General features: G+C 42.9%; 2 protein-coding genes across 3 annotated transcripts in view; one reads left to right on the top strand and one right to left on the bottom strand.

The window, feature by feature from the left end:
- Positions 1–8: 8 nt before the first annotated feature.
- On the bottom strand, positions 9–24,102 carry LOC129504752 (translation initiation factor IF-2-like). Its single transcript, XM_055317590.1, has 4 exons — positions 23,846–24,102; positions 22,815–23,382; positions 1,856–1,892; positions 9–322 (listed from the first exon to the last, which is right to left on the bottom strand). The coding sequence occupies exons 1-4, from the start codon at positions 24,100–24,102 to the stop codon at positions 9–11; spliced, it is 1,176 nt and encodes a 391-aa protein (XP_055173565.1).
- The window catches only part of GAS2 (growth arrest specific 2), a 127,208-nt gene continuing 125,494 nt past the window's right edge, over positions 22,859–24,572 (top strand). For both annotated transcript variants that reach the window (XM_055318103.1, XM_055318101.1), the window contains exon 1: positions 22,859–22,996. The gene's annotated coding sequence lies outside the window, so the exon portion shown is untranslated. The remainder of the gene's footprint in view (positions 22,997–24,572) is intronic.

The following is a 24,572-nucleotide window of genomic DNA, read 5'->3' as shown; positions in this document are numbered from 1 at the left end:
GCCCCCTGTCAATCGCACGGGGCTTCCATCCGGGCATCCCGGGCCCTTGAAGGCGGGAGCTGGGGGAAGCCCGCCGCCCTTAAGGGGGCCGCCGCCCTTAAGGGGGCGGGCGGTCGGGGTCGGCGGACAATAAACCCGGGGCGCCGCAGGTGGGGGCGGAGCATCGCGGGGAGATGCTCGGGGTGGGAGATGCTCGGGGTCCGAGATGCTCGGGGTCGGTCCCCGGCGTCTGCACGCTTCCTTCCAGTTGGAAAGCAGCCCCCAGGGGAAATTTCCTGAGCTTTGCCTGAGACGGTCGGCCGAGTGGGTAATGCCGGGCCTGCTGCTCCACAGTGGACGAAATGCGTAGTTGATTCAGTTTAGTTTAAAAAAAAAAAAAAAAAAAAAAGTGCTGACCTCCCGTTAACTAATTAACTGACTGTCTTCGATTCCGGGCCTTCAGGTTGCTGGTTCGTTCTATTAGCACTGGAGGCCCAGGTTCCTTGAAAGAAACCAGGAAATTTCGACATTGATGCTTCATTAAAGATCTTCTAAAAAGAGCTTGAATTTTCATTGCAATTTTGCACCTTTTTTTTTTTTTTTTTCCGTTTTCATTATTTCCATGGCAAGGCAGCTTAGTGGAATTTCATTTCACGCAAAGGACCAATGGAGCAAAATGACAAGAGGGTGTTTGACTGAGACTGGGGCAGGGCAGGGGGAGAGGAGGAAGGATCTGTTTCTGGAGGGCCCCCTGGATTCTTCACCCATTCTTGCACTCAGCAGATGTGTATTTGCCACCTTCTAGAGGTTGCACTTTTTTTGTTTTGTTTTTTTTTTTTTTTTGTTTCTAGAGGTTGCATTGTTGCAAATGCCCACAAGAATTTCTCCCTTCCTGATGTTGGTGACATGGCTCAGGTGAGCGGAATTGACAGGCTTGAAGGATTTTATCCTCAGGATTTTATTTGACTTATAATTTTTTTTATCACTACTGAAATAATGTTTCATGCTCATTCCCTTTATGGACATCCCAGTCATGTGCTATGCCAGTACCATTAAAATTAGTAGTTTTATTTACTGAAAAAGTTTTCTTTATAACTGCTCTTCTGTCAAATGTAATGCAACCTTTTTCACTTTTTTGTTTCCCTTTTAATTCTAGACTTTTTTGTTTATGCTGCCTAACTTTTAGTGCAATGCTTAGACACCGGCCAAAACTCTGATTGAAGCCGGCACAACTGAGGTTTTGTCTCAACAAAAGGGAAAGAGAGATTTAAGAGGGGGAAGAAGCATGTTTCATTTACCAGAATGAGCATTCCTACATCTTTTTTTTTTTTTAATGGACAAATAAAGCAGTGATGCTTATGTTGTTAATTCATTTTTTTTTTTTTAAGATTTTATCCATTTATTAGAGCATGGGTCGAGGAGGAGGAGGAGGAGGAGGAGGAGGAGGAGGAGGAGAAGCAGGCTCCTGGCTGGGCAGGTAGCTCAAGGCGGGGACTTAGTCCAGGACCTGGGCCCACTGGGCCACCCAGACGCCCTTCAGTTTTTGATATTTATCAACCCACACTCATTTCGTCCTGTAGTGTTACTTGATTTTATGCCCAGGATACCATATACCCTAAAATTCTTTGTATTGACTCCTAGACACTTTGAGCCCAACGTGCAGCCTGCCTTTGGGAAATGTACAGCCGTCACTCATTCGTTCATTTATTCCTTTATTGATCACTTATGTCTCCTCATGCAGACACTAGGGATTTAGTGATGAATGTAGCTCTTGTCCCACTGGAGGGGTTCACCTCCTGACATGGAAGAGAGACCTTAAACAAATGGCCTGAAATGTGATAGGAGGATATAACAGAGACAAGTCAGGAAGACTTACCTGATAGGGAGGCCTCCTGAAGAAACTGGCTTTTCACCTGAAAACTCAAAAGATGAGGGTTGAGAATTGTTTTCATGGCCGAGGGAACCGTTAGGTCGCAGGTACCTGAGCTGAGAAGGTCTAATCCATTCAAGGAGGTGAAAGAAATTCAATAAAGATGCCTTTAGTTCAGGATGGAGTGAGACCTTACGGAAAGATGTGTCCATGTTAACATTTCCAGACTCCCACCTTTCCACTTACCTGTTTAAAATGCTATTTTATTGTAAGTCCTTACTTGAGCCTTATAATGTGTAAAGTTACACATATTTCCCATTAGCCTATTTTCGGTAAACAAGGTCTAGGAAGTTTTCCCCTTTAGAAGAAAGAAAAAAAACCTGGGGTTTAGAGCTTCTCTTTAATGCTCCGTTTAATTCAACAACCTTCAGTGAGCATTTACTGAACTTCTACGGAATGCAAAGTGTTGGGGATTGGAAGATGATGATGATGGCAGGGCTTTCACTTAAACATACAGTCTTGAGGCAGGAGTGGGGAGGGACACGGAAACACACTTAACGGTAACGCAAATCACATGTCCTATGTTTTAAGAATTGTAAGAATGGTTCTGGGAGAGGCCAGGTGTAAACTGGGGAGTTTGAGGAAAGCTTTATAAAGGACCAGTACTTCATTTAGGCCTTCAGCTGTTTGAGCAATCATGGAATAAGGGAAAATCCAAATGAGAGAAATAGTAAGGTAAAACGATGACAGGAACGTGTACAGTGTGGTCTACAATTACCAGGAGCAATCTCCCACTTCCTGGTTCTGATCCCTAAATTCCCAGGATAGCCGTAAATTAGGACAGCGGATAGAAGGCCGAGTTTCAGATTTTTGTTAAAACGTGGTAATCATTCAAACCGTGGCGGTTAAGCAACATCAACAGCTGAGGTTCAGAAAAGAAGGGCTTCCACGAAAATCCTACCTCATGGGGTCTTGGGGAAGATGAAATGAGATAGCAAATGCAAAATGCCATACTCGGTTTCTTGACTGTCTCTTAATGTCCATTCTACAGTCACTCCCACCCACTTTTTTTTTTTTTAAGTTTTTAAAAAATTCTTTATTTATTCATGAGAAATACACAGAGAGAGGCAGAGACACAGGCAGAGGGAGAAGCAGGCTCCATGCAGGGAGCCCGACGTGGGACTCGATCCCTGGTCTCCAGGATCAGGCCCTGGGCTGAAGCCAGGCGCTAAAGGGCTGAGCCACTGGGGCTGCCCACTCCCACCCACTTTGAATGGTAACAATGCGATTTGGAATACTGACTTCGCCCAAGGGTGGTGCCTGGTAATCTTGAGCCAGTCATCTTAACCTGCCCCTCCTTCTCTCAATTCAGAATTGATTTAGGAAACCAGTCCTAAGCCTTTCATTGGATAGCGTTTCCTAATGACAGAAATTGGTTCAACAATGACCAGGTGAATCATTTTCCATCAGTTAGGCCTAGATGACTCAGAGGATGCTTTCTTACTCTTCAGAGTTGGTGGAGCATGAACGCTGAGCGTGAGCATTGACCAGTAGGAAGAGGAAGTGGCAACAGGCCGAGCGTATACAAGGTGAGTAGCAGGCACGCTAGAGTTTCTGTCTTCCTCTTGATATTGTTATAGATTTATATGGAGCCCAAAGCTGCCACAGCCATCGACTTCCCAGGGCCTAAAGAATCTCAGAATCACAAAGACTACGTTGGATCACAACAATGCTAAGACTAACCCTGTTTGGGATCATAGCCCTAAATGTTCCCAGTTGTGGGGTTGTGCGGGTGTGTTATTTGTTTGGTTGTTTGGGTTTGTTGGTTTGCTTTTGGCACGTGTGCCAGTTTTACTTTCATTTTTGTCACTTTCAGCTACATGCACCCAACTAGTACAAGTCTGCAGAACAGTGTATGACATATATAAACAACAAACACTGGCACTTGGTGTTATTCTATAAGCCTCCAAAGAATACATCTTCCCACATCTTCCCTAAATTCCACTCGTCCCAAATGTAAAAGAGCGACCACCGACACTGGTATGGGCAATGGTGAAGAACACTTGATTGAAGAGAGATGCATCTTGCTGCTGCAATATTTACTCTTGGTCCCGCGAGTTTTCTAATACAATGTTGTTCAGTGGACTGTAAAGACTAGAAAAGTCGAATTGGGTTTAGTCTCTAGGTCAGGTCTACATTTTTGGTTCTTTTAAGCTATACAATCTGCCAGAAATTATAGGACACAGTGCAGCTGAGCAACCAACAGAAGAGAAATACTCTGATATCTCCTTATTCTACTCTGGAAAATGCCATATTTACACATCACCATATTAATTTCAGCTATCTGGTTGTTGAAATAATCTTTGTCTATATAAATAAGTAAACCTGGATGCCACATCTTCAGGCAAGACAGACCTAGAGGGCTTTTCCTTCGTCCAGGAACCTGCTTCATGGGAGGAAAGTGTTTTGACCTTTTTACAGTCCCTGGGGGGCGGGGGGGGGGCAGATATGCTGGGCAATGATTACACCTCATCCTGACTCCATGACCTCATTCAAAAACAGGGGTAAGAATAGGTCTCTCTGTATGCTTCAGTAACAACAATAAATAACAAGCTGGCACACCGTTTAAAAAAATTTATTATTGAAATACAGCCGACATATAATGTTATATTAGTTTCAGATGTACAACTTAGGGAGCTGACAATCCCATACATTGAGCAGTGCTCACCACAGTATAAGTATAGTTACCATCTGTCAAGTTGGCACAACTTTTGAAGAGAGATCTCTCGTAAAAACTTTGCAGACGCATTTGTCATTTTTTTTTTTCCAACAATGCAATCCATCTTTCTCGGGAAAACTGTCCCGGGTGAGGGGCCCAGGAAGTCAGCGGAAGGGTTCCAGATGTCCAAGAAGGACAGGGCGTCGCCCTAGTGAATTCAGGGGAGCGTGTTGGAGAACTCACCTCATAGGCACAGGTGTAGATGTCCACTCCCAAATCTCTTTTCCCACAAATTTGAGACACTCCTTTCCACTTGCACCATATGTGGCTTTAAGCAGCCTCAAAGCTGACAGTAGAAAGACCACTCTAACAATGCATGTATGTTCTGAAAATCAGAACTTCCAGAAAAATTTTGAAATACTTGATACGAGAAATCTTCAGATTCAAAATTCATTTGCATCATCATGATAAAGTTTAACATTATGCTGCCTTTATAAGGAAAGAAGAGCTTTTCTTTAAAGACTACCTCATTGTGGGGGTGCCTGGGTGGCTCAGCCCGTTAAGCGGCCAGCTGTTGGTTGATCTCAGCTCAGGTCTTGAACTCAGGGTTGTGACTTCAAGCCCTGCACTGGACTCCACACTGGGTGCCTATTAAAAAAAAAAAAAAAGACTAAATATATCTCATTTCTTATAAATTTTGGTTGGCTATAAAAGTGGTTTATCTGTTTCATTAACATTTTTAGTCAGTAGTGACTCTCAAGAATATGAAGAGAACTTAACGTCTTAAGCATTGTGACTGACCCTGCAAAACAAAACAAAACAAAAAATCATGGAATCAAGATTTTCTTGCTAAGAAATTTCAGAATTTTAAATGTCAGTAAGAAGTTTCACGTAAATTTAATATGTAGAGGGATCCCTGGGTGGCACAGCGGTTTGGTGCCTGCCTTTGGCCCAGGGCGCGATCCTGGAGACCCGGGATCGAATCCCATGTCGGGCTCCCGGTGCATGGAGTCTGCTTCTCCCTCTGCCTGTGTCTCTGCCTCTCTCTCTCTCTCTCTGTGGGACTATCATAAATAAAAAAAATTTTAAAAAAAATTTAATATGTAGAATCATCTCTGTACTAGCGTTCTAAGATAAGAAAGTGAAAAAAAAAAAAAAAAAAAGCTTTCCCACCCAGTATTTTATGCATGGCTCCCGGACCCTCTTTGTTGACTGCTAGGTGCCACCAAGTGAAAAGGGTGGAAAAGATTGCTGCACGTAGGCATTCCAAGGCAGTTAGCTAAAGAAAGGGAAACAAAGAAGGGACATTGCAATTCTGCAATTCAAATTAGCCTTATGTTTTTGTAAATAGGATGGGAGAAAGTTCCTTGGCTCCTTACTTCCCATTTCACTTCATCTCTTTTCCTTTTCCCTGCTCTGCACAGAGGACGGGTCTGACCCTAGACTGTGTCCACCTGTCTCCTACCCTCTTTTTGCTGCTAAATTGACCAGTGAGAGGCATTAGCAAGCAGTCAGAAGGAGAAGAGACTTTTCTTTCTCTGCTCTCTGCTAAGGCCTCAGGATTCTTGTTCCTTCCTCTAAAAGTTCTAGAAGTGCCCCCTGAGTTTTGATAGCAACTATTGTTCCCTGCAGCCCTGGGGACTTCCTGCTGCTACTAATTCCTGGATGCTTCCCCCTGCCTTATTGATGCCCCTATCCCTGGCCATACCTTTGTAAATATTGCCCTGTTAGATTATTTTTAAAATCCCTGCTGACTGTGCCTGTTTCCTGCCAAGACCTTGATGGACACAGTTATTTGAATTCCCCGGCCATTCCTATAATTAACAGAAGTCTGTGAATCCTAATACCATCAAGCAGTATATGTTTAGGGAACACTGAGAAGTCTAGCACCATGATTCCCAGATACCTTTCTTCGCCATACACTGCTGCTAATCTGTGACAAAGTCATCATTATGACAGTGATACATGAAAAATATGACAGAAAATGTGAAATGTTTTCATAAACATAATTTAAGCAAAGGGGGGGAATGCATTTCTTTGTAAAGCAGTGGTGATATTAAATGGTAATTTTGTGTTTTCGTTCTTTGGAAAGATTAAAGTTTGCCACTATTATCTCAGAAACGTACCTTAAAATATATGTGTGAAAAAGAAAAAATAATAATAAAATAAAATATATGTGTGTGTGCGAATAGATGCATGTTTACATCTGGTTATATAGACTATAAATCTGTGAAATCCAGAACTCCAAAAATCGCCTGTCTGGTGTAGGAAATGGTTGCAGAATTTGTGAAAACCTTGGATAGGATCTGTGTTCAATTGGCAATCAAATGCTATTGATAGTTTCGGAGCACAAGAACTCCACGATCATGAATGCTCTAACATAATGTAGACAATTGGTGGTAGCCAACGGGGGCGAACGGCTGGAGAGGGAGGTCCAGTAGAAAAGTATTGCAAAAGTCTGTAAAACGACAGTTTCACTAAGGAAGCAGCTGAGGAAACGTGAAGGAGGGGTGGGGAGAGGGTGGTAAATAGATTGGAAAATTCTTTGTGAAGAAGAATCAATTCCTTAATGGAGAGGAGAATCAAAATTACTAGGCATATTCTCTTGTAAGTGACTGGCGAAGTCTCTTTACCTTTGGAATGGAATACTTGGACTGGTATTGATTTTGACTGATACAGTTTTGAGAAAAAAAAAGAGAAGAAAATAAAAACTCATAGCCAAACATGGCTAAGCAGAAATTTTTATGAACTTGTTATTTAATCCTAGGCTACTGTCATTCCTTACCCTTTTTAGGATCCCCTGGATTACGTATATCACATAGTAGAACAAATGATTTTTGAGTAGTGTGATAACTCCAGGAGATATCTTGATTGCCTGAGGATGGAGTTATTGAAAACATGGGTTGAATTATGCAAAAAGAGGAATTTAAACCAGAATCTCTCGCCCCTTCTTTAAATGATCTCTAATGCAACTCCCAGAATCTGAACATTTACCTTGATATGTCTTGCATTCAGAAACTATTGAAATAATTGAATTAATCACAGTGGAAGAAGCTCTCCAGACTTTCATCATTTTTATATTGTGTCCACTGTTTGGCACGTTTTTGCTTTTGCTTTTTTTGTTTTTGTTTTTCCTTGGCACATGTTTTGAAAAGAAATTCTATCTGTAAGGGACAATGATGAAACTCATGTTGGCATTGGTTGAATATATCATTTAATATAAATATATCATTTAACACTATATATTAATAGATTAAACACCCTTCTCTATTTTCTCTATTTATATGTGTGTGTTTGTATAGAAGTAAATGAGATGAAATTTCTTTTTTTTAAAAAGATTTTATTTATTGATTCATGAGAGACACACACACATAGAGGCAGAGAGCGAGGCAGAGGAAGAAGCAAGCTCCATGCAGGGAGCCCGACGTGGGACTCGACCCTGGGCCCCTGGGATCATGCCCTGAGCCAAAGGCAGATGCTCAACCACTGAGCCACCTGGGTGCCCCCTAGATGAAATTTCTAGTAAGAAGATGCTTGAGCCAAATAATTGAATTACATTTATTTTTAAGATTTTTCTTTTACAGTTGGTGATTTTTTTTTCTAATGTCCAAACCAGAAAGAAAAAAAAATATGAATCAGTTTCTCTACTTTCGAATTAGGAGTTTGATTTCCATGCAGGAGAGCTCTGTAGTAATGTCTGGATGCCTGTATTCTTATCCCACAGTTATCAGTCTCTTGCTATATAACTACCTGCCAGGAAGGGCTTTTTTTTTTTTTTTTTTTTCTGGTTCAATAACTTTTTAAATGTCTGTTGTTCCCATTTTCAAGTCTCCAAAACTTTTATGTGAATTCTTTCAGCACATTTTTTTCATTATTTCCCAACCTTCTTCTTTTTTTTTTTTTTTTTTTCTGGATGGCTGAAGTTTCCAGACATATAACCTGAAATGTCCTGAGAGAATTAACATATAAAAAAATAAAGCTAAGGAAATGGAAAGCAAAGTATACATGTATAATACATGCATATAGACACATAAAATCATTTTAAATTTTCCTTGAAAAAGCAATAGATAAATCTGATTTTTCTTATTAATATTCTCTCCACTGAGCAGCAAATATGGTAAAAAAGTCATCAAGAAACCTTCTTGTTTTTAATAACTTCCAGACCTAATCTTAGTTCTTAGATTGGGCTAGTCTGTTAATATCATTAATGTCAAGAAATGTTTTCCCCAAAGATTCCTAGCATTGCAAAATAAACTGGCTGAAATAAGCCAAATGAGTGATTAAAACAAAATTCACAGTATCACAGAAACGTTTTATTGGAAGGTAAAAATTCTTTCTGGTGATGTTTTTATCAGTAAGTTACACAATTTTAAATATAAAGGGAGGCTTTAAAGGGAATATTCCACCATCAGATTTGCGGGAAACACTCCATTCTGGAGGGGAGGGGGACGTTTGAAGCAAATGTGCTGTAGCTGATATTTCTTTTTTCTTGATTCTTTTGAATGGATTAATGAAAGTCTTAATTTTCTACAGGTTGTGTATCTTTACTTACACCGACCCAGTGAGTAAAGGCCCCTACTTCTCGGTATCTTAGAGTATCATGAGTCTTCTTCACCTTTTCTCTAGTTGATGTATTTTGGTGTCCATCTGTTCTATTGACACTGGGCATAGAGGATGAGATGTACACAACCGAACAGCATCTCTTCTTCCAGGATGTGTTCATAATACCTGTAGCCACTTAAAGACATTTCAGTATTCCTTAGACAATCCGGCATGTCAGAAAATGCCAAGAGTTCAGAACAAGACAAAATTGCTGAGGGAATTGTAGGGTAGGGGGAAAAAAGTAGTTATAATAATAAAGGCAAGGTTTCAGAAAATACATGTAGCAACTTAAATTTGACTATATAATGGGAAACATTGAGGAACGTTTTCTTCCAGGGAGATTTTTGCCTAAACAATAACGTTACTGAGATTCTACAAAGTCAGGGATTTCAACCAACAATATAATTTTTGAAGATTTTGAAAATGTCAAATTTTATAGTCAAAACTTCTGTTTATTAAACATTATAATTTTTAAAGCATGTCGACCTAAATAAAGAGATAAACTGAGGCAAGCTCAAGTTCCCAGAAATTGAGTTTATTCGGGAATAGCAGAGGAATTACAGCTTGGGAAGGGGATGCTGTAGCAAGCTACATACAGGTGAATCCATTGGAGGTTTGGAGTGGGCTGCGTTTATGGCCCAGGAGTGCAAAGAGTAGGGAGTTCACTCATCGTCCAAGCAGTAAGTGCATTGGCTTGAAGATGGAGAGGGAGTCTTAGCAGATGTGAATTGGTCAGGAGGTAAATCTTCCTCTTCTGTAAAGCAGGCATTTATGGGAAATCAGTCTCTCGGCTCTTAAATTGGGTTCTTCTGAGGGTGCACTCGTGAAATTCCCCATTTCCTATTTCCTGGCTCCATTGTTGATTGGAACTCGTTCACCAAGGTATAATGTTCTTAACTTTTTCTAGTATTTTCTGTCGATGGTGTTCTTGGTTGTAAAAATACAAAATACACATGATTTTACTCATCTAAGTGAGTAAAAACAATTTGATGTTTTTATCCTCTGCCCAACCAGGAGAATATCTGTGAATATTCACAGTTCTGTATAAGGAGAAATGATTGAAGTGAACTCTGTGTTCTCCTCTAACTTTGTAATGTGACAGTTCTAATTAGTTTTTTTTTTAAATAGATGTGAGTAAAAAGGAAAAAAAAAAACGTAATTCAAACAGGATGACTGAATATCTCTACAGAGTGCATGAGGATGGGCTTGCCTTCTTTTGCCTGTGCCAGCTGCCAGGTTTTCCTTTACTTTCCTCAACTTTTTCAAACTTAAAGGACACTAAATCTAGCACTCAAGTTCTAGCAGTTCAAGTATTTCCAACTTTGAACCCATCGATGTGTTCTTGAATTTTGTAATCTCTTAAGGTATATATGGTTGAGGAACCTAAACTATGAATATTATTAATCTGATTCCTAGGTGATAGGAAATTGGAAGAACTCCCCACACAGCATTAAAGGAAATAAGCAATTGGAACTGCCAAAAGAAAAGTCTGTTTTGAGAAAGGTGGGGTGTTTGGGAAACACAGTCATAAAACATCTGACTGTGTTAAATGGGTTTTGTGTGGCGTCTCTTTTAGAAGGTAATCCAGAAATCAAAATCCTCCTTCACACACCAGCTTAGTGAAGTAGTATTAGCACACTGCCAAGTTTGTTTTCTCTTTCTAAACTTTTCTTCCCTCACTTCCTCTTCCTTCCCTCCTTTTCTTTTTGATATTCCTCTTGTTTCTTTTCTTTTGTTCACTCCTTTGTTTTTATATATGGTCAGAGAAAGACTCACCAGCTTCTCTGAATACAAAGCACTCAGAAAAGGGAGGTAATATTATTTTGTGTAAATTGGAGCAGTGAGAAATACATGCAGACTTTATTTTATGATGTTTTCCAAAAAAAAAAAAAAATGCACCTTACCTCTATCTTGACCAAAGTAATCTTATTTCTATTCCACAACAGTCTTGTTCTTTCTTTCCTCAGCCACTATAGGACTAATGTTTCTTGCACCTGGAATCATTGTCTTCCCTTCTGCTTTGCGTGAAACACTTCCTACCATGCTACACAACCTAAGTCCAGGCCTACCTCCTTTATGAGTCTTTCCTGATAGCTGCAGCTGAAAGTAATCTGTTTCACTTGCAGATTCCTATAACACTTGTGGTTGGACTGTTAATTTGTCATTTGCTATTTACTGCCTTTTACTACAAGCTAGGTTCCTTTTATGATGCAAACAGCATAATAGTTTAATGACATGAACCTCCTGGATCCATTACCGAGCTCCATATATTGCTACTACAAGGATTCAATAGTCCGGGTTCATTGTGTAGGGTCTCTCCTCCACAAAAACGACACAAATACACAAGCTGATTACGTTTTCAAGCGGATGTGTGCACCTCAGCTCTAACTTTCACCTTTCTGAATGGGACGACTGTGTCTTAAGGACGTTTTTTAAAGTCCACAATAATGTTTATAGTACTTTGCAGAATGCAGGAATGCAAGATGATGGACTGGAAAGGATATGCATTTTCTTACATGGTAAGACTTCTTTTCAACAGACGTTGAGCTTCTAAGGCGGAGGGACTAAGGCTTTGAACCTCTGGTTCTTAGCATAATCACTGTTACATAGTTGGTACCAGTGTTGCTTTTACATTAGCCTTAGACAAGTTACTTAACTTTTCTGAGTCTGTTCCTTCATCTATAAAGAAAAGATAATAATATGTGTCATAAGGTTGTTAGGGGGACTCAGTAAAATCATGTTGCAAGGCTTCTAGCACATTACTAGTACACCATCTACGTACAATTCCTATTAGAGAGTTCTCTTTCCCTTTCTCTAATATATATATTAGAGATTTATATAAATATATATATTAAATATATATATATATATTAAATATATATATATGTCGGTTTTCAACAGGATCCCAGGAATCTTTGACACTTCTCCTATTGAAAGGATAGACCAATATTGCACAACAAAAAGGAGGCTAGGTGCCTCCTGAGGCTAGACCTGAAAACGCCATGCAGCTTCCATGGTTCTCTCAGATGGTTTGCTCCAGGACATTCCTCTAGCAACACTCCCTCTAGGAATCTGGCCACCATGCTGTGAGCAGGCCAATTCACATGAAGAAGCCTTCAGTCATCCAAGCTCAGACACCAGATGTGTGCGAGTGGCAAAGTCTGCAGGATATTCCGATCCCTGAGTTTCCCTACCTGAAACCCCAGGCATCTTGGAACAGAGATAAGCCATCCCTGCAGTGCTCTGTGTGATATTTTCCATAGGGTTTGTTAGCAAAATTATGGGTGGTTGTTTTACATCGTTAAATCTGGGGTGGTTTGTTACACCGCAATAGAAACTAGAGCATGAGGTGTTACCTGGACGAAGGTGCTTAATTCAAAACCAGGCTAAAGACTATGAGGTCATTATCACTTAATGGTTCAATAACATTTTAAAACCCCTCCAGTTAGAATTATTTAAATACTTTCCTTCCCAAGTAAGTGTAAAATAACTTGTAAAGTAACTCATAGGTTCAAGTGATAGGAAATAAATAATAAATAATGTAAAAGTTGCCCCCTTTTTTTTCTGAGAAAAAGGGACATTTTTCCCAATGTGTAGTATCTCCCTGGACCTTTATTATGAAACTAATAGATAGACTGTAAAGAGTTAAATGGTTAACTGTTTATTCCTCATGGTTAGAAAATAAAAATTTTCATTAGAGAAAAAAACCTATTGTGTGATGCGTACATCTGAATTAATAACCACATCTGTTAGAAAATTAATTGAATTGAAACTTGAGTTATGTGTTTAAGAGTTCAAACTTTTACATTTCGTATCCAACACTATCTAAAATCTGGTCAGAGCCTCATCCCAGCTTCTTTTTTTTTAATTAATTAATTAATTTATTTATGATAGAGAGAGGCAGAGACACAGGCAGAGGGAGAAGCAGGCTCCATGCAGGGAGCCCGATGTGGGACTCGATCCCGGGTCTCCAGGATCGCGCCCTGGGCCAAAGGCAGGCGCCAAACCGCTGAGCCACCCAGGGATCCCCTCATCCCAACTTCTATAAACTGAACACCCAGGCTCTCCAGCCTCCTCTCATTTCCTGAAGACTGTACACTTTTGCACTTCCACTCCTGGGCTCACATCCCCTGTATTATCCTGAAAGTCACCCCACCATGTCGCCTGCCCTGATTCCCAGAGACATGCTGACCTTTCATCACTTCGTTTTCCTGTAGATGGTCATTTGTATAATATTTAGCATTTATTTCATTCCACATTAGGCTCATTCTTCATGTCTGCTTCCTTCACCAATGGAAGATTTTTCAAGGGAAAGATTCATCTCTGCATTCCCACAGGACCTATCTTATGTACTTAATAAAGATTTCCTAAATGATAAAAAATACAGATAGAAAATATTCAGAAGTAAGCTTATATAATATGGCAAGAAGCCTTCCCAAAACACTATCCGAATCTCCCTCTGTTCTTTAATCCCAAAATTTGTTCAAAGAACTTGAAAAGCAAGAACAACAAGAAAATTACTGAACTTTGTTGGAATCATAAACTCCAAATTGTAAAAATTGCCAATTTGCTTTGGAAAAAAATAGTGTCTCAGGAAGACGTCTGTATAATTCCCATACATAACGTGGTTCCACAAGCTCTGCCTCAGTGAAAAAAATTAATGTACGGTTTGGCAGGCCTCACAAATGCCTCATCAGCTCACTCAGCAGAAAAAAAAAAAGTTAAACCAAACCATAAAATGTAAATAATATTCCTTCTTGGTACAGAGCCTAGCTTTATTCCCTTACCTTCTGTGTGCCTGGCACAAATATTTAGGTTAAATATTAAATTTTCATTAGGAAAATTAGTGCAATCATTAAAGGTGAGTATGTGAGATTTTATAAGTCATTTAATAATTCCAAGGAGGAGTGTTAAGTAAACTTTTTGTCTGTAGCATGTTTTTGTACTTTCTGTGCCTCTTGGATCATACTTTTTCCCCTATTATTTCATAGAAATATTATTTAGTAAAAAATAAAAATATCTTTATGTGGTGTCATATTGTCTGAATAAGACTGCAGACCAAGGTTATTCATCAATAAGGAATGAAAAATGTTTCAAAACAAGTTGGAAATTTCTTATTTCAATCACATCTATAATTTCTACAAACCTTAAACCAGAGCATATACTAGTTGTTGATGTCTCCTCTGATTCTTGACTTAGAACTTGGGTCTTAAACTTGGCTATATTTCCTGAAACTTGAAGCTTTCCCTAGTCTCCTTATGAGTTGCAGCAACATATGTCATTAATGAAGGGAGTTGGGTAACCTTCCTGCTATTGTTCTTAATTCAGCACATGACAGACACCAACCACCAATTAAGGCGATCTGCCTAAGGCATAGAATGTTGAAAATAAATATCTGATGAAGCAAAGAGAATGATGTAAGAAAAAGAAAAAAAATAGAATATAATCATGTAAAAAAGAGAAAAAAAATCGAATGAATGTGAAGAGAATGTTCACATGTTGGGGAAAAAAAAAACAATGTATAATCCAGGTAAACTTAAAAAAAAAAATACTGGAATTCAAAAAAAAAATAAATAAAAAGCACCGAGAAGGAAACCTTATGCTTTGACAAATCCACAACCAAGTGGTAAGGCAAGATTAACAAATGAAAATCATCCCCGTTCTTTGTTCATAGGCTGCAAGATATATGAGCTAAAGAAAATTGCTGACAGTGGAAATGGTCACAGGCAGTTCAAGTTACAGTGGATATCATGCAGAGGTATTGCTTATTACTTTCCCACCGGAGGTGTCGGTCATGAGTGAGTGTGTGTGTGTGTTACTTATAGTGCTTACATACATTTGTACTCTACACTGGATATTTTCATTTTTATTCTATCAAAGCTTTAATATATATATATTTTTTACTCTTCTTTAGTTTTCACTTTTTGAAAGTATTTTGAGGTGACTTACAAACATTCACATGACATATGATTAGTAGATTTCTATGGAAAGGAGATAGCGGGAAGGAAGGAACATTCTAAGAGAGGAGGACAACGAAGCACAAAGAATCTGGATATCGCATAAGAATAATTCTGGAAATTGGAACAAGGTGAAGAAAGGGAAGTAGGATAAAACCAGAGTTTTCCCTCTCCTCCATCCGATTTTATAAATTTAACTTTTCATGGCAGGACACATCAGAACGTGGTGACCCTAGATGAAAGTTATAACTCTTTGTTACAATCCAAAGGAGAGGAGGGTGCTGGGCAAAGCCCCGCCAGGGCTTGCACCCTGGGACACGGTAAAGCAAACTGTTACGCGTGGGGGATGGCTTCTGTACGGCAAGCTCAGTGGCTTTACAAAGCTTTTCAGAGCTCCCAGGGGACTGGATATTTGGAATAATTTTGCAACTGTAAGGTAAAGGGGCTCTGCTAATTGTCTGATACCTGGCCCCAGGGAGATTAGGGCAATCGTGGGTGGATATTTCCTCGTCACCTCTTTCTCCTGTGGTGGTTAATTTTATGTGTCAGCTTGACTAGGCCCAAATATTGATCTGACATCATTCTGAGTGTTTCTGTGAGAATGTTTTTAGACGTTTTAAATGTTTTAATATTTAAATCGGTATATTGACCTCCCTACTGTGGATGGGTCTCGTCTAATCAGTTGAAGGCCTGGTTGACTAAAAAGAATGACTCTCCGTTGAGTAAGAGTGAATGCTTGACTGATCTTGAACTAGAATATGGCCTTTCTTTCTGCCTTCCTGGGTCTTGAGACTTCTGGACTTCATGTTGGACCTACACCCTCAGCTCTGCTGAGTCTCCAGCTTGCCAACTCAGCCCGTGGATCTTGGGACTTGTCAGCCTCCATAATCACAAGAACCAGTTTCTTATAATCATCTCCTTCGGTCTCTGGGCTATTTGGCCTGCTTATGCTGTGGGGCCTAATTAGCAAGAAGCCTTCCCTAACTTACATCTATCCTCTCCTGCAGCCAAAGCTAAAAGGAAGGAAACTATTTCTAGATATGGTTTGAAATCTTGTCTTGACTTTTCTTGGTTAGAAGCTTTATCATCGGGATCCCTGGGTGGCGCAGTGGGCCTGCCTTTGGCCCAGGACGCGATCCTGGAGACCCGGGATCGAATCCCGCATCGGGCTCCCGGTGCATGGAGCCTGCTTCTCCCTCTGCCTGTGTCTCTGCCTCTCTCTCTCTCTCACACTGTGTGCCTATCATTAAAAAAAAAAAAAAATTAGAAGCTTTATCATCGTATCTTCTGTGTTCCTTCAGTGAGTTCTTTATATTGCTATAGAGTATTTGACTTACTTCTTTGTGACGTGGAGCCCTCGGCCCCAGGGGCAGCTCATCTGGCCTTGAGTTAGGACACCTGACACAGATGGTCTCATCTTTTCAAAAATGATTCTGTTATTTTTCTCTCTGAGTATTGTATTACCATATTTTAAAATTTGAACATCGGTTCATTCTAATTTTATCTCAGAAGTAAAACTATTAATGTATGGGCTCTTCCCTCTCTAAAAAGAAAGAAAAAAATCATGCTCAGAAGGAAAGAAGAAGAAAGGAGGAAAAGAAGGAAGAAAGGAAGGAAGAAGGAAGACATGAGGTCAGTCCCACCCCTGCTGTTCACTAGACCATCTTCCCTACTAGGTTGTGAGCTCCTGGAGAGCAGGCCCTGCAACTTCACGTTTATATAATAAGTGCACACACAAGGCTAGAGGATGGATAGATGGAGGGATGGATGGATGAATGGATAAACCATGAAGCCATTGGTATAAAATGGTATAAAATGGGAAGCCATAAAGTGAGGAAGAGAGAAAGATTCAGAGAAAGGGTTCATAAAATTTTTCGATCTTCTGTGTCTCTAATGACAGTAACGTTCTTATCCCGGGGTCGGGGAGTGGATTGTTATCATGAGTCAATGAGATGATTTAGGGGCTCAGTAATAAAATACCTAACATTCACTTGACACTTGCTCTAGGTCAGACAGCAAACTAAATGCTTTATGGGTATTATATAGCACTTGAGTCATGCCTATGAGTGAGGAGCTATTTGATATCCTCACTTCATGGTTGTGGAAACTGATAACTCAAAAGGTTAGGTGATTTGCCCATAATTTTTAGGAACTAAGTGAAGACACTAGAACTTGACCTTGGTTTTGTCTGTCTCCAACCTGGACCCTTAATTACAACGCTAACTGTAATGACTATTATTTTTACGATTTAGCATGTCTCCTTCCTTGACAGCTCCAGTGGGGACAATGACTGGTGAAAGCTCTTTGCAAATCTCTTGAGTCCTTGTGGCCACTGTGACAGCAACAGTATTTTCCTCTGCCAAGAGAAGCCCCTGACCCCTTCCTGCGCTGCTCTCTCATTTTGGGGCTGTGACACCTTTTGTGACCTATTGCCTCGTCTAGAAAAGCCCTTCCATGAGATAACTTTAAGGGCCATTTCTCTAAATGTTTGGTGTAAATCAGAGATTGGCAAAGATCCCATGTTCGTAAACTACGTTCTAGTTACAACAATGGAAATTTCAGCAAGTTTTCTCATCTCCCAACAAAGCACTCCTAAGTTTGTCATTATCGGTGTTCTTAAAAATTAATGGATAGCTCGACCAAAGTCTACCTGCGAGAGAGTCCCAAGAAAAGTGATTGTAAAATGTCACTTGTAAATGTTTCTATCTATGATGATGCAAAACCAACAGCTGCCACCGTCTCTGCAGAATTCCCATTTAATTCTCTTTTGATGCACACACGTTTATCCGTTCCATCACCCAGTGAATACCACTTCTTCTCTTTCAGATATTCCATGGTTTATGGCTCATTTATTCATTCACTCCATCATTCAACAACCTTTGGTTGGTACTGTGTTGAGTACTTGATATGCAAAGATGGATTTAACTGCTCTCAAGGGACTCACAGTTTAGTGGGGGTGGGGGGGTGGGGATAGAGATGCATAAGAAAATCACCCTGACTCTACATCATAAATGAGATACAAGAAATGGAAAAATTCTCAGAGCACAGCAATATTTCTGCCAGAGAAATCAGGAGAGCGACAAAGAAGACGACTATTAAGCTGGTCCTGGAAGAATGAATCTGATTTCTTCCAAAGGAGAAAGTAAAAGGTAAAAAATCATTCTAGTCAGCATGAGCAATGGCATGGAGGTGTGAGGGTGTATGATGTTTGGGATATTGTGACATGACATCATGTCAAGTCCACTGCTAACAATATATACGCACATCTGGTTTGTAGTTTATAATGAAATCGTCTGTTCACTGATACCCTATCTTCATTTTGACTGATATTCTTAGTTTAGTTTCCAGGTCGTTTTTTTTTTTTTTTTCAACTGTGGGTTGTGAAATATATTTAGCAGTTCTTCAACAGCATTTCTTTTCAACTGAATGGCATAGAAAGACTAGAATAAAGCCAAGTAGAAAAATATCAGAATAAAAATTTTAAAAAATATCCGAGTGCATTGATAGAGGAAGGTAAGTACTGTTCTGTGAAACCTGTTTTGGTCGTGGGTGTCTGAGTGTGTGTCTATGTGTCTGTTCCATAATGTATTTTTTATTATGGGTCACAATAAAAAAAAGTTTGAAAGCCACTGAGGTAGTGATTTTTTTCTATTACTTTTCATTGCACTCGTATTATATTGGTTATGATTAAACCTTGAGTCCAAATCAACCTTGGGTTTTAATGAAGTGACAAGTGACACAGACTGACCTCATTTATAAGCCTGGCACACAGGCAAGCATCTGTTTTACTGAATGCTAGTTACATTTTACCAGATGAAATGATTCTAGCTTGGGAATGAAACCATCATTTATGATGTTATTTTAACATTATTTTTCTATTCTGAGTTCCAAACTACTAAATTAAAGACAATATATAAAAATCTAACCAATTAGTCGTAAGTTTCCTAAGAGACTGGCTTTTACTGTAATAGTCATTTTTTCATTCAACAATTATTGAGTGCCTACTATATACCCATTGGCATTCTAGATGCTGGAGAAAATGGTATAAAAGAAAGACAAGATTATCGAAATAAAAATATTTTACATTGAACACTCATTATTAAATTTGAGCTTGCAATTAGGATGGCATGATATTTTAACAGAAGTTTTAGGAACAAGCCATAAGAATATTTAACGAAGGTAAAATAAAAAACCCAATTCCAACTTGAACGAGGAAAATCACACAACACTATGTACTGTATAGGGGACTTAAAACTAGATGAGATAAATGGCGTATTTCATGAAACGATTTTAATCTATCCCCTGTGTAAAAATGAGAAGACATGGCCTTATATATAGCACACATTTTGCAAAAATATGAGTCTTGAACAGTAGGGAACGAATATCGATGCTACTGTTGTGCTGTGCTTATAAAGTTTAAAGTTCTCCATTGAGAGTAAAGCAATAGATTTTTTTTTTTTTTAAGTAGCATGTCAAACTGAGTAAACCTTGAACTTTTCCCATGAAATTTCTCACTTATTCTTTGTAGTTTTATATATGGGTGGTGATGAAAAGTCACAGCCTTTACCAGTTATCCCTAACAGTAGCTGTATATACCATATTAGGACTTCTGTCTGCCTTAAGACATTAAAACATTTTATTTCAGTATATATCAATGGAAGACCTACCCTCTGGGCCAAGCTGCTAGGGAGGGAAATATAAAGATGTTCGACCTCACTGATAAAGGATTTCAGTAAAATGTAAGTGCTTTCACTTATTCCATTGCTTCATGTGCTTCTCCAGCCCCCCTGCATGTCTTTATGCTGCTTTCAGCATCATCATTCTCACTTGCTTCTCCAGCCATCATTTGCCACTGTTAAATGCCTTTCGCAGTTATTTAGAAATATAAGAATGCCTTGGTCACCTTTGCAAATTTATTTTACCCAGTATCTCTCGCCACGTGATTTAACGTCTTCCAGCACGCCGACGGATCCCCATCATCCAGTGAAAGTTTGCCCTACGTTACAGAATAAGTGAGTATTTATTATTTCTATGGGGGAGAGAGAAGAGGGAGAAAAAAGGGAGGGGGATGTGGAGGAGGAGGAGAGGCTATCCTAAAGACGAGGACAAAAATAATTGTATTGTTCATTTTCTGCATATATATTTTTTAAGAGAAAAGGTCCAGTTCATATGCGAGACAATACTGAAGGTTTAGAATGCCCAAAACACATATTAACCCCTAAACTTTCAATATGAGAATCCTCTAAGCTGTGATAACTTACAAAAGAAAACTAAACTGAATCTGGCTTGACTTTTCTTCTTTATGCTGTCAAGCTTCAAGAATGTATTTAGACTTTTTTTTTTTTAACCTTGTTAGATGAGGAATTTGTTTCCTTCACTTTCACACTGCAGAAGTTATAGTTGAGTCTGTTGGGCCATGGTTTCCCAAGATCAATACGTTCAGATTGAGACCAAGGCAGGAAAATTCTTGGACAAAGAGTGTCTGACAAATGTACCAGTGGCCAACTGGAATACATAAACAGAAATCTGATTTTGTAATTCACAAAATGAAATCAAACAGGAGTTGTTAAAAATGCTGAAAAAATGTTAAAGGAAATATTATTTTCGTGCCTCTTTAGAAATATGTATTATTTCTCTTTTTTGAAATATTTTATTTATTTATTCTGAGAGAGAGAGAGAGTATATGAGCAGTGGGAGGAACAGAGGCAAAGGGAGAGAGAGAATCTCAAGCAGACTCCACACTGAGTGCAGATCCCTACACAGGGTTTGATCTTACAACCCTGAGATCATGACCTGAGCGGAAATCAGGAAGTCAAGAGTTGGTCGCTTAACTAACTGAGCCCTGTATTACTTCTCTTTTGACATCAAAAGAATATTCAACACAATGCTCAGATGTTAAGGGGGAAAAAATGCATATTTCTCCACTTTTCCTTGTGCTTTTGCTAAAAGGACAGAGGATCTGCTATAAGGCCAATACTAACACTAAAAATACCTGGAAAGGAGGGCCTTGGAGGAGTCAGTTGAATGACTATGCTTTCCCCAGGCCTCTGTAAGCTTCCTTATTTTCCTACACTGGGTTGAGCACTGCTCCTAAACCAACAAAAATATTGCTTTTTATATTATCAATATTGAACAATGTGACAACAATATATCTGCAGAAAAATAGGACATACAATTTTCAAAACTCATGGTGTTAGAGTCTTTGAACTCTTATTATATACCTTGATGATACTTAAATTAACCATTGATCGGCTGATGATATTTTGATCATGAACAATTATTGAGGGTGTTTGGTCTTTTTCCTAAATGGCACAGATTCAGAAACTCAAGAGACTTTATTGGAATACTCAGATCTGGTTAAATTCTGAGAAATAATCAGCATCATTTGCTCGAATTCATCCCTAACCCGCTCTGTGTGCTTCGCTGTTGTCGTTCCTGTGAGTCTGAGCGACAACACAGGCTTTTTATAATGTCATTTCTCCTTCAAATGAGGAGTGGTTCTTTTCACTGGCTTGTGGGGAGCCCAGGAGGAATAGGGAGCTGCCAGCTGCAACATCAACCTGAACTAAGACGGAAAACCTTTGGTGGCTCAATGCCACCAAACTTCAAAATCCTTTGTCCCTTTCCTCTTTACTTGTACTACCAGCACCAGCAAGCAACTGATGCAGTTTCTGGATGTGTTAAAGCAAGGAACCCCTTCCAGATGAGAGCAATAATGAGTGCGAAATGCCTTTCTGCAACTTTTGCAACTCTCGACATCACTTAGCTATATGGATCTACAGGTAGTTTCTATTTTGGGGGGTGGGGGTGGGTGGGTAGGTTACTCACTACTCTAAAACAGAAAGGAGGTCCAGGAGAGGATCGAACTACCTGGGCCAAGGCCATTCTATGCGTCGGTCGGAGATGCACAGGCGACTGATGGACACATAAAGGAAAGCAAACACAGAAAACGTGGTCATTGGGTCGGACTCTGGGCGGAAAGCGGTCACTGGCCGCTGTGGGGACCCTGAGCGTGGGTAGCAGAGGTGGGGCGGGCCTCGCACCTCCGTGCACGCCACGGGAAGACAGACAGCAGTTGGAGAAGACAGACAGACAGACAGACAGCAGTTGGAGACAATGGCCCACGACATAGGCAACATACAGCTGAGCTGCAGGCGCGGGGAGGGGAGGGCGGACTTGCGTTTCCTTTTGCAAAAGCGAAAACAGCCGTGAGCTGAGCGCTCGGCTCTTCTAAAACCTGCAGCTTAAAAAGAATCCTAGGAAATCAGACCGTCCAGTTTGGAGCGGAGGCGGCCGAAGGCGCTGGAAAGCCCTTGCCCCTGCGTCTGCAGAACCCGCGGCCAGCGGGGCAGGACTTTTCCAACGCCCAGTTTCAAAATCGAGCTAAAGCCCCGGGCTGTGCTCTAGCCCCGGAGTTAAACATGACTCCGCGGCCCGCGCTCGGGGCCCGGGGCTGCCCCTGCCCCCCCCCCCCCCCGCCCAGGGCGTGTAACGCAGTCTCCCCCCTGCGAAGGGGAAATCGGCTCCCCCGCGGGGCCGCCCACCCGAGAAAGCAAAAGCCCTAAGCTTCCGCCCGCTCCACGCGGCCGAGGAGCTGAAGCGAGGAGTTTCGGGCGGGGGCGGGGGCGGGGGCAGGGGGCGGGAAGGGGAGGGGAGGGGAGGGGAGGGGGGAATCGTTTTCCCAAACAGCAGCCAGAGGAGCCACCAGAGAAGTATGAGGAGGGGCCGCGCGGCTGGAGCTGCCGCCGCCGGGCTGCTGGGTGCGGAGCGCGGCCGCCACGACCTGCGCCAGGGGCCCCGACACCCCGCGGGAGCCGAGCCCCCCGCCCCGCGCCCCGGGGGCCGCCAGCAGCCAGCTCCGGACGCGGGGTGAGCCGGGCGGCCGAGCCGCTCCGCCGCGCCGCCGCCGGGGGTGCGGGAGCCCTGCTGCAGGGGCGCGGGGTGGGGGGCGGGGGTGCTCCGACGGCCCAGGGGGCTCGTCCCGACGCTGCAGCCTCCCAGAGCCCTGCTGCAGGGCGGCGGGGTGGGGGGCGGGGGAGACGGGGTGCCCCGACAGCCCAGGGGGCTCGTCCCGACGCTGCAGCCGCCCAGGAGACCTGCTGCAGGGGTGCGGGTTGGGAGGATGCCCCGACAGCCTAGGGGACTTGTCCTGACGCTGCAGCTGCCCAGGAGACCTGCTGCAGGGGTGCGGGGTGGGAGGATGCCCCGACAGCCTAGGGGACTTGTCCCGACGCTGCAGCCGCCCAGGAGACCTGCTGCAGGGGTGCGGGGTGGGAGGATGCCCCGACAGCCTAGGGGACTTGTCCTGACGCTGCAGCCCTCAGGAGCCCTGCTGCAGGGGTGCGGGGCTGCCCCCACAGCCTAGGGGGCTCGTCCTGACACTGCAGCCTCCCAGAGCCCTGCTGCAGGGGCGCGGGGTTGGGGGGGGGCGGTGATGCCCTGACAGCCTATGGGGCTCCTCCCGACGCTGCAGCCCCCAGGAGCCCTGCTGCAGGGGTGCGGCTCAGGGCTGCCCTACAGCTAGGGGCTCGTCCGACGCGCAGCCCCAGAGCCCTGTGCAGGGCGCGGGGTGGGGGGCGCCGGGGATGCCCGGACAGCCCGGGAGCAGGGGTGCGGGGTGGGGGGTCCGGGCTCCCCCGACAGCCTAGGGGGCTCGTCCCGACGCTGCAGCCTCCGGGAGCCCTGCTGCAGGGGCGCGGGGGGGGGGGCGGCGCGCACGTGGGCTGCGGGGCGCGCGGCGGGCCTGGTGCGCGGGGAGGGGTCTCCGCGGGCCCCTCCGCAGGCCGGGGGCGGAGGAAGGGGCGCCGCACGGCGGGTTTGGGCAGATACTCGGTGCTTTCGCCGATGAGTTTCACAGCCCGAGGCCACCGGGCGGATTTCGCAGGGCGGCCGGGCTCTGCGCAGCCGGAGAGCGGCCTTCGGGTCTTCCCGGGGGCGCCCTGCCCGAGGCTTGGGGGGTCCGGGGTTGCGTCCATCCGCCCGGGGAGGCCCGGGGCCGCCAGGCGGGCGCAGCCGTCCGACGGCCCTTCCGCCCTGATGGGCCCGGCGCGGAGCACGGCGGGTTAACCGAGCCTGTGCGGTCCAGTCCCGGGGCGGGGAGGGGGGGGCTCGGTTGCACCTTTCTGGGGAGCAGCGCCTCCTCCCCCACCCTCTCGCCGCCCCTGCCCCCCTCCCCCTCCCCCTCCCCCTCGCCTCCGGCCGCGACTTGCAGACTTCAGGGTCCCCCTCCCGCCCAGCCAACCGCTCGCGCCTGGGAGCTCTTTTGTGGGGGAAATAAGATCCGCGGGCGCCCGGGAACACCCCCTTGGCCTCCGAGCGTTGGGATAAAGGCCCCGAGCGAGCGAAGAGCCTGCAGGCGCCGGCCGTGCCCCGGGCAGCCCAGCCGAGCGCCACCTGCCCCCGACCCCTCAGCAGGTGGGCGCTGCTCTGCAGCCCGGGCCTAGCC

The sequence above is a fragment of the Nyctereutes procyonoides genome, unplaced genomic scaffold, assembly GCF_905146905.1.
Source record: "Nyctereutes procyonoides isolate TBG_1078 unplaced genomic scaffold, NYPRO_anot_genome, whole genome shotgun sequence".
NCBI lineage: Eukaryota > Metazoa > Chordata > Mammalia > Carnivora > Canidae > Nyctereutes > Nyctereutes procyonoides.
The sequence above is the reverse complement of the archived record's forward strand: the minus strand, read 5'-3'. Positions and strand labels throughout refer to the sequence as shown.

Coding starts and splice junctions, on each gene's coding strand:
- LOC129504752 (XM_055317590.1), bottom strand. CDS start 24,102: ATGGACGCAACCCCGGACCCCCCAAGCCTCGGGCAGGGCGCCCCCGGG. Junction 1,893..22,814: donor TGGTGGCTCCTCTGGCTGCT/GTTTGGGAAAAC, acceptor TTGAGTTTTCAG/GTGAAAAGCCAGTTTCTTCA. Junction 323..1,855: donor TCAGGAGGCCTCCCTATCAG/GTAAGTCTTCCT, acceptor ACTGTGGAGCAG/CAGGCCCGGCATTACCCACT.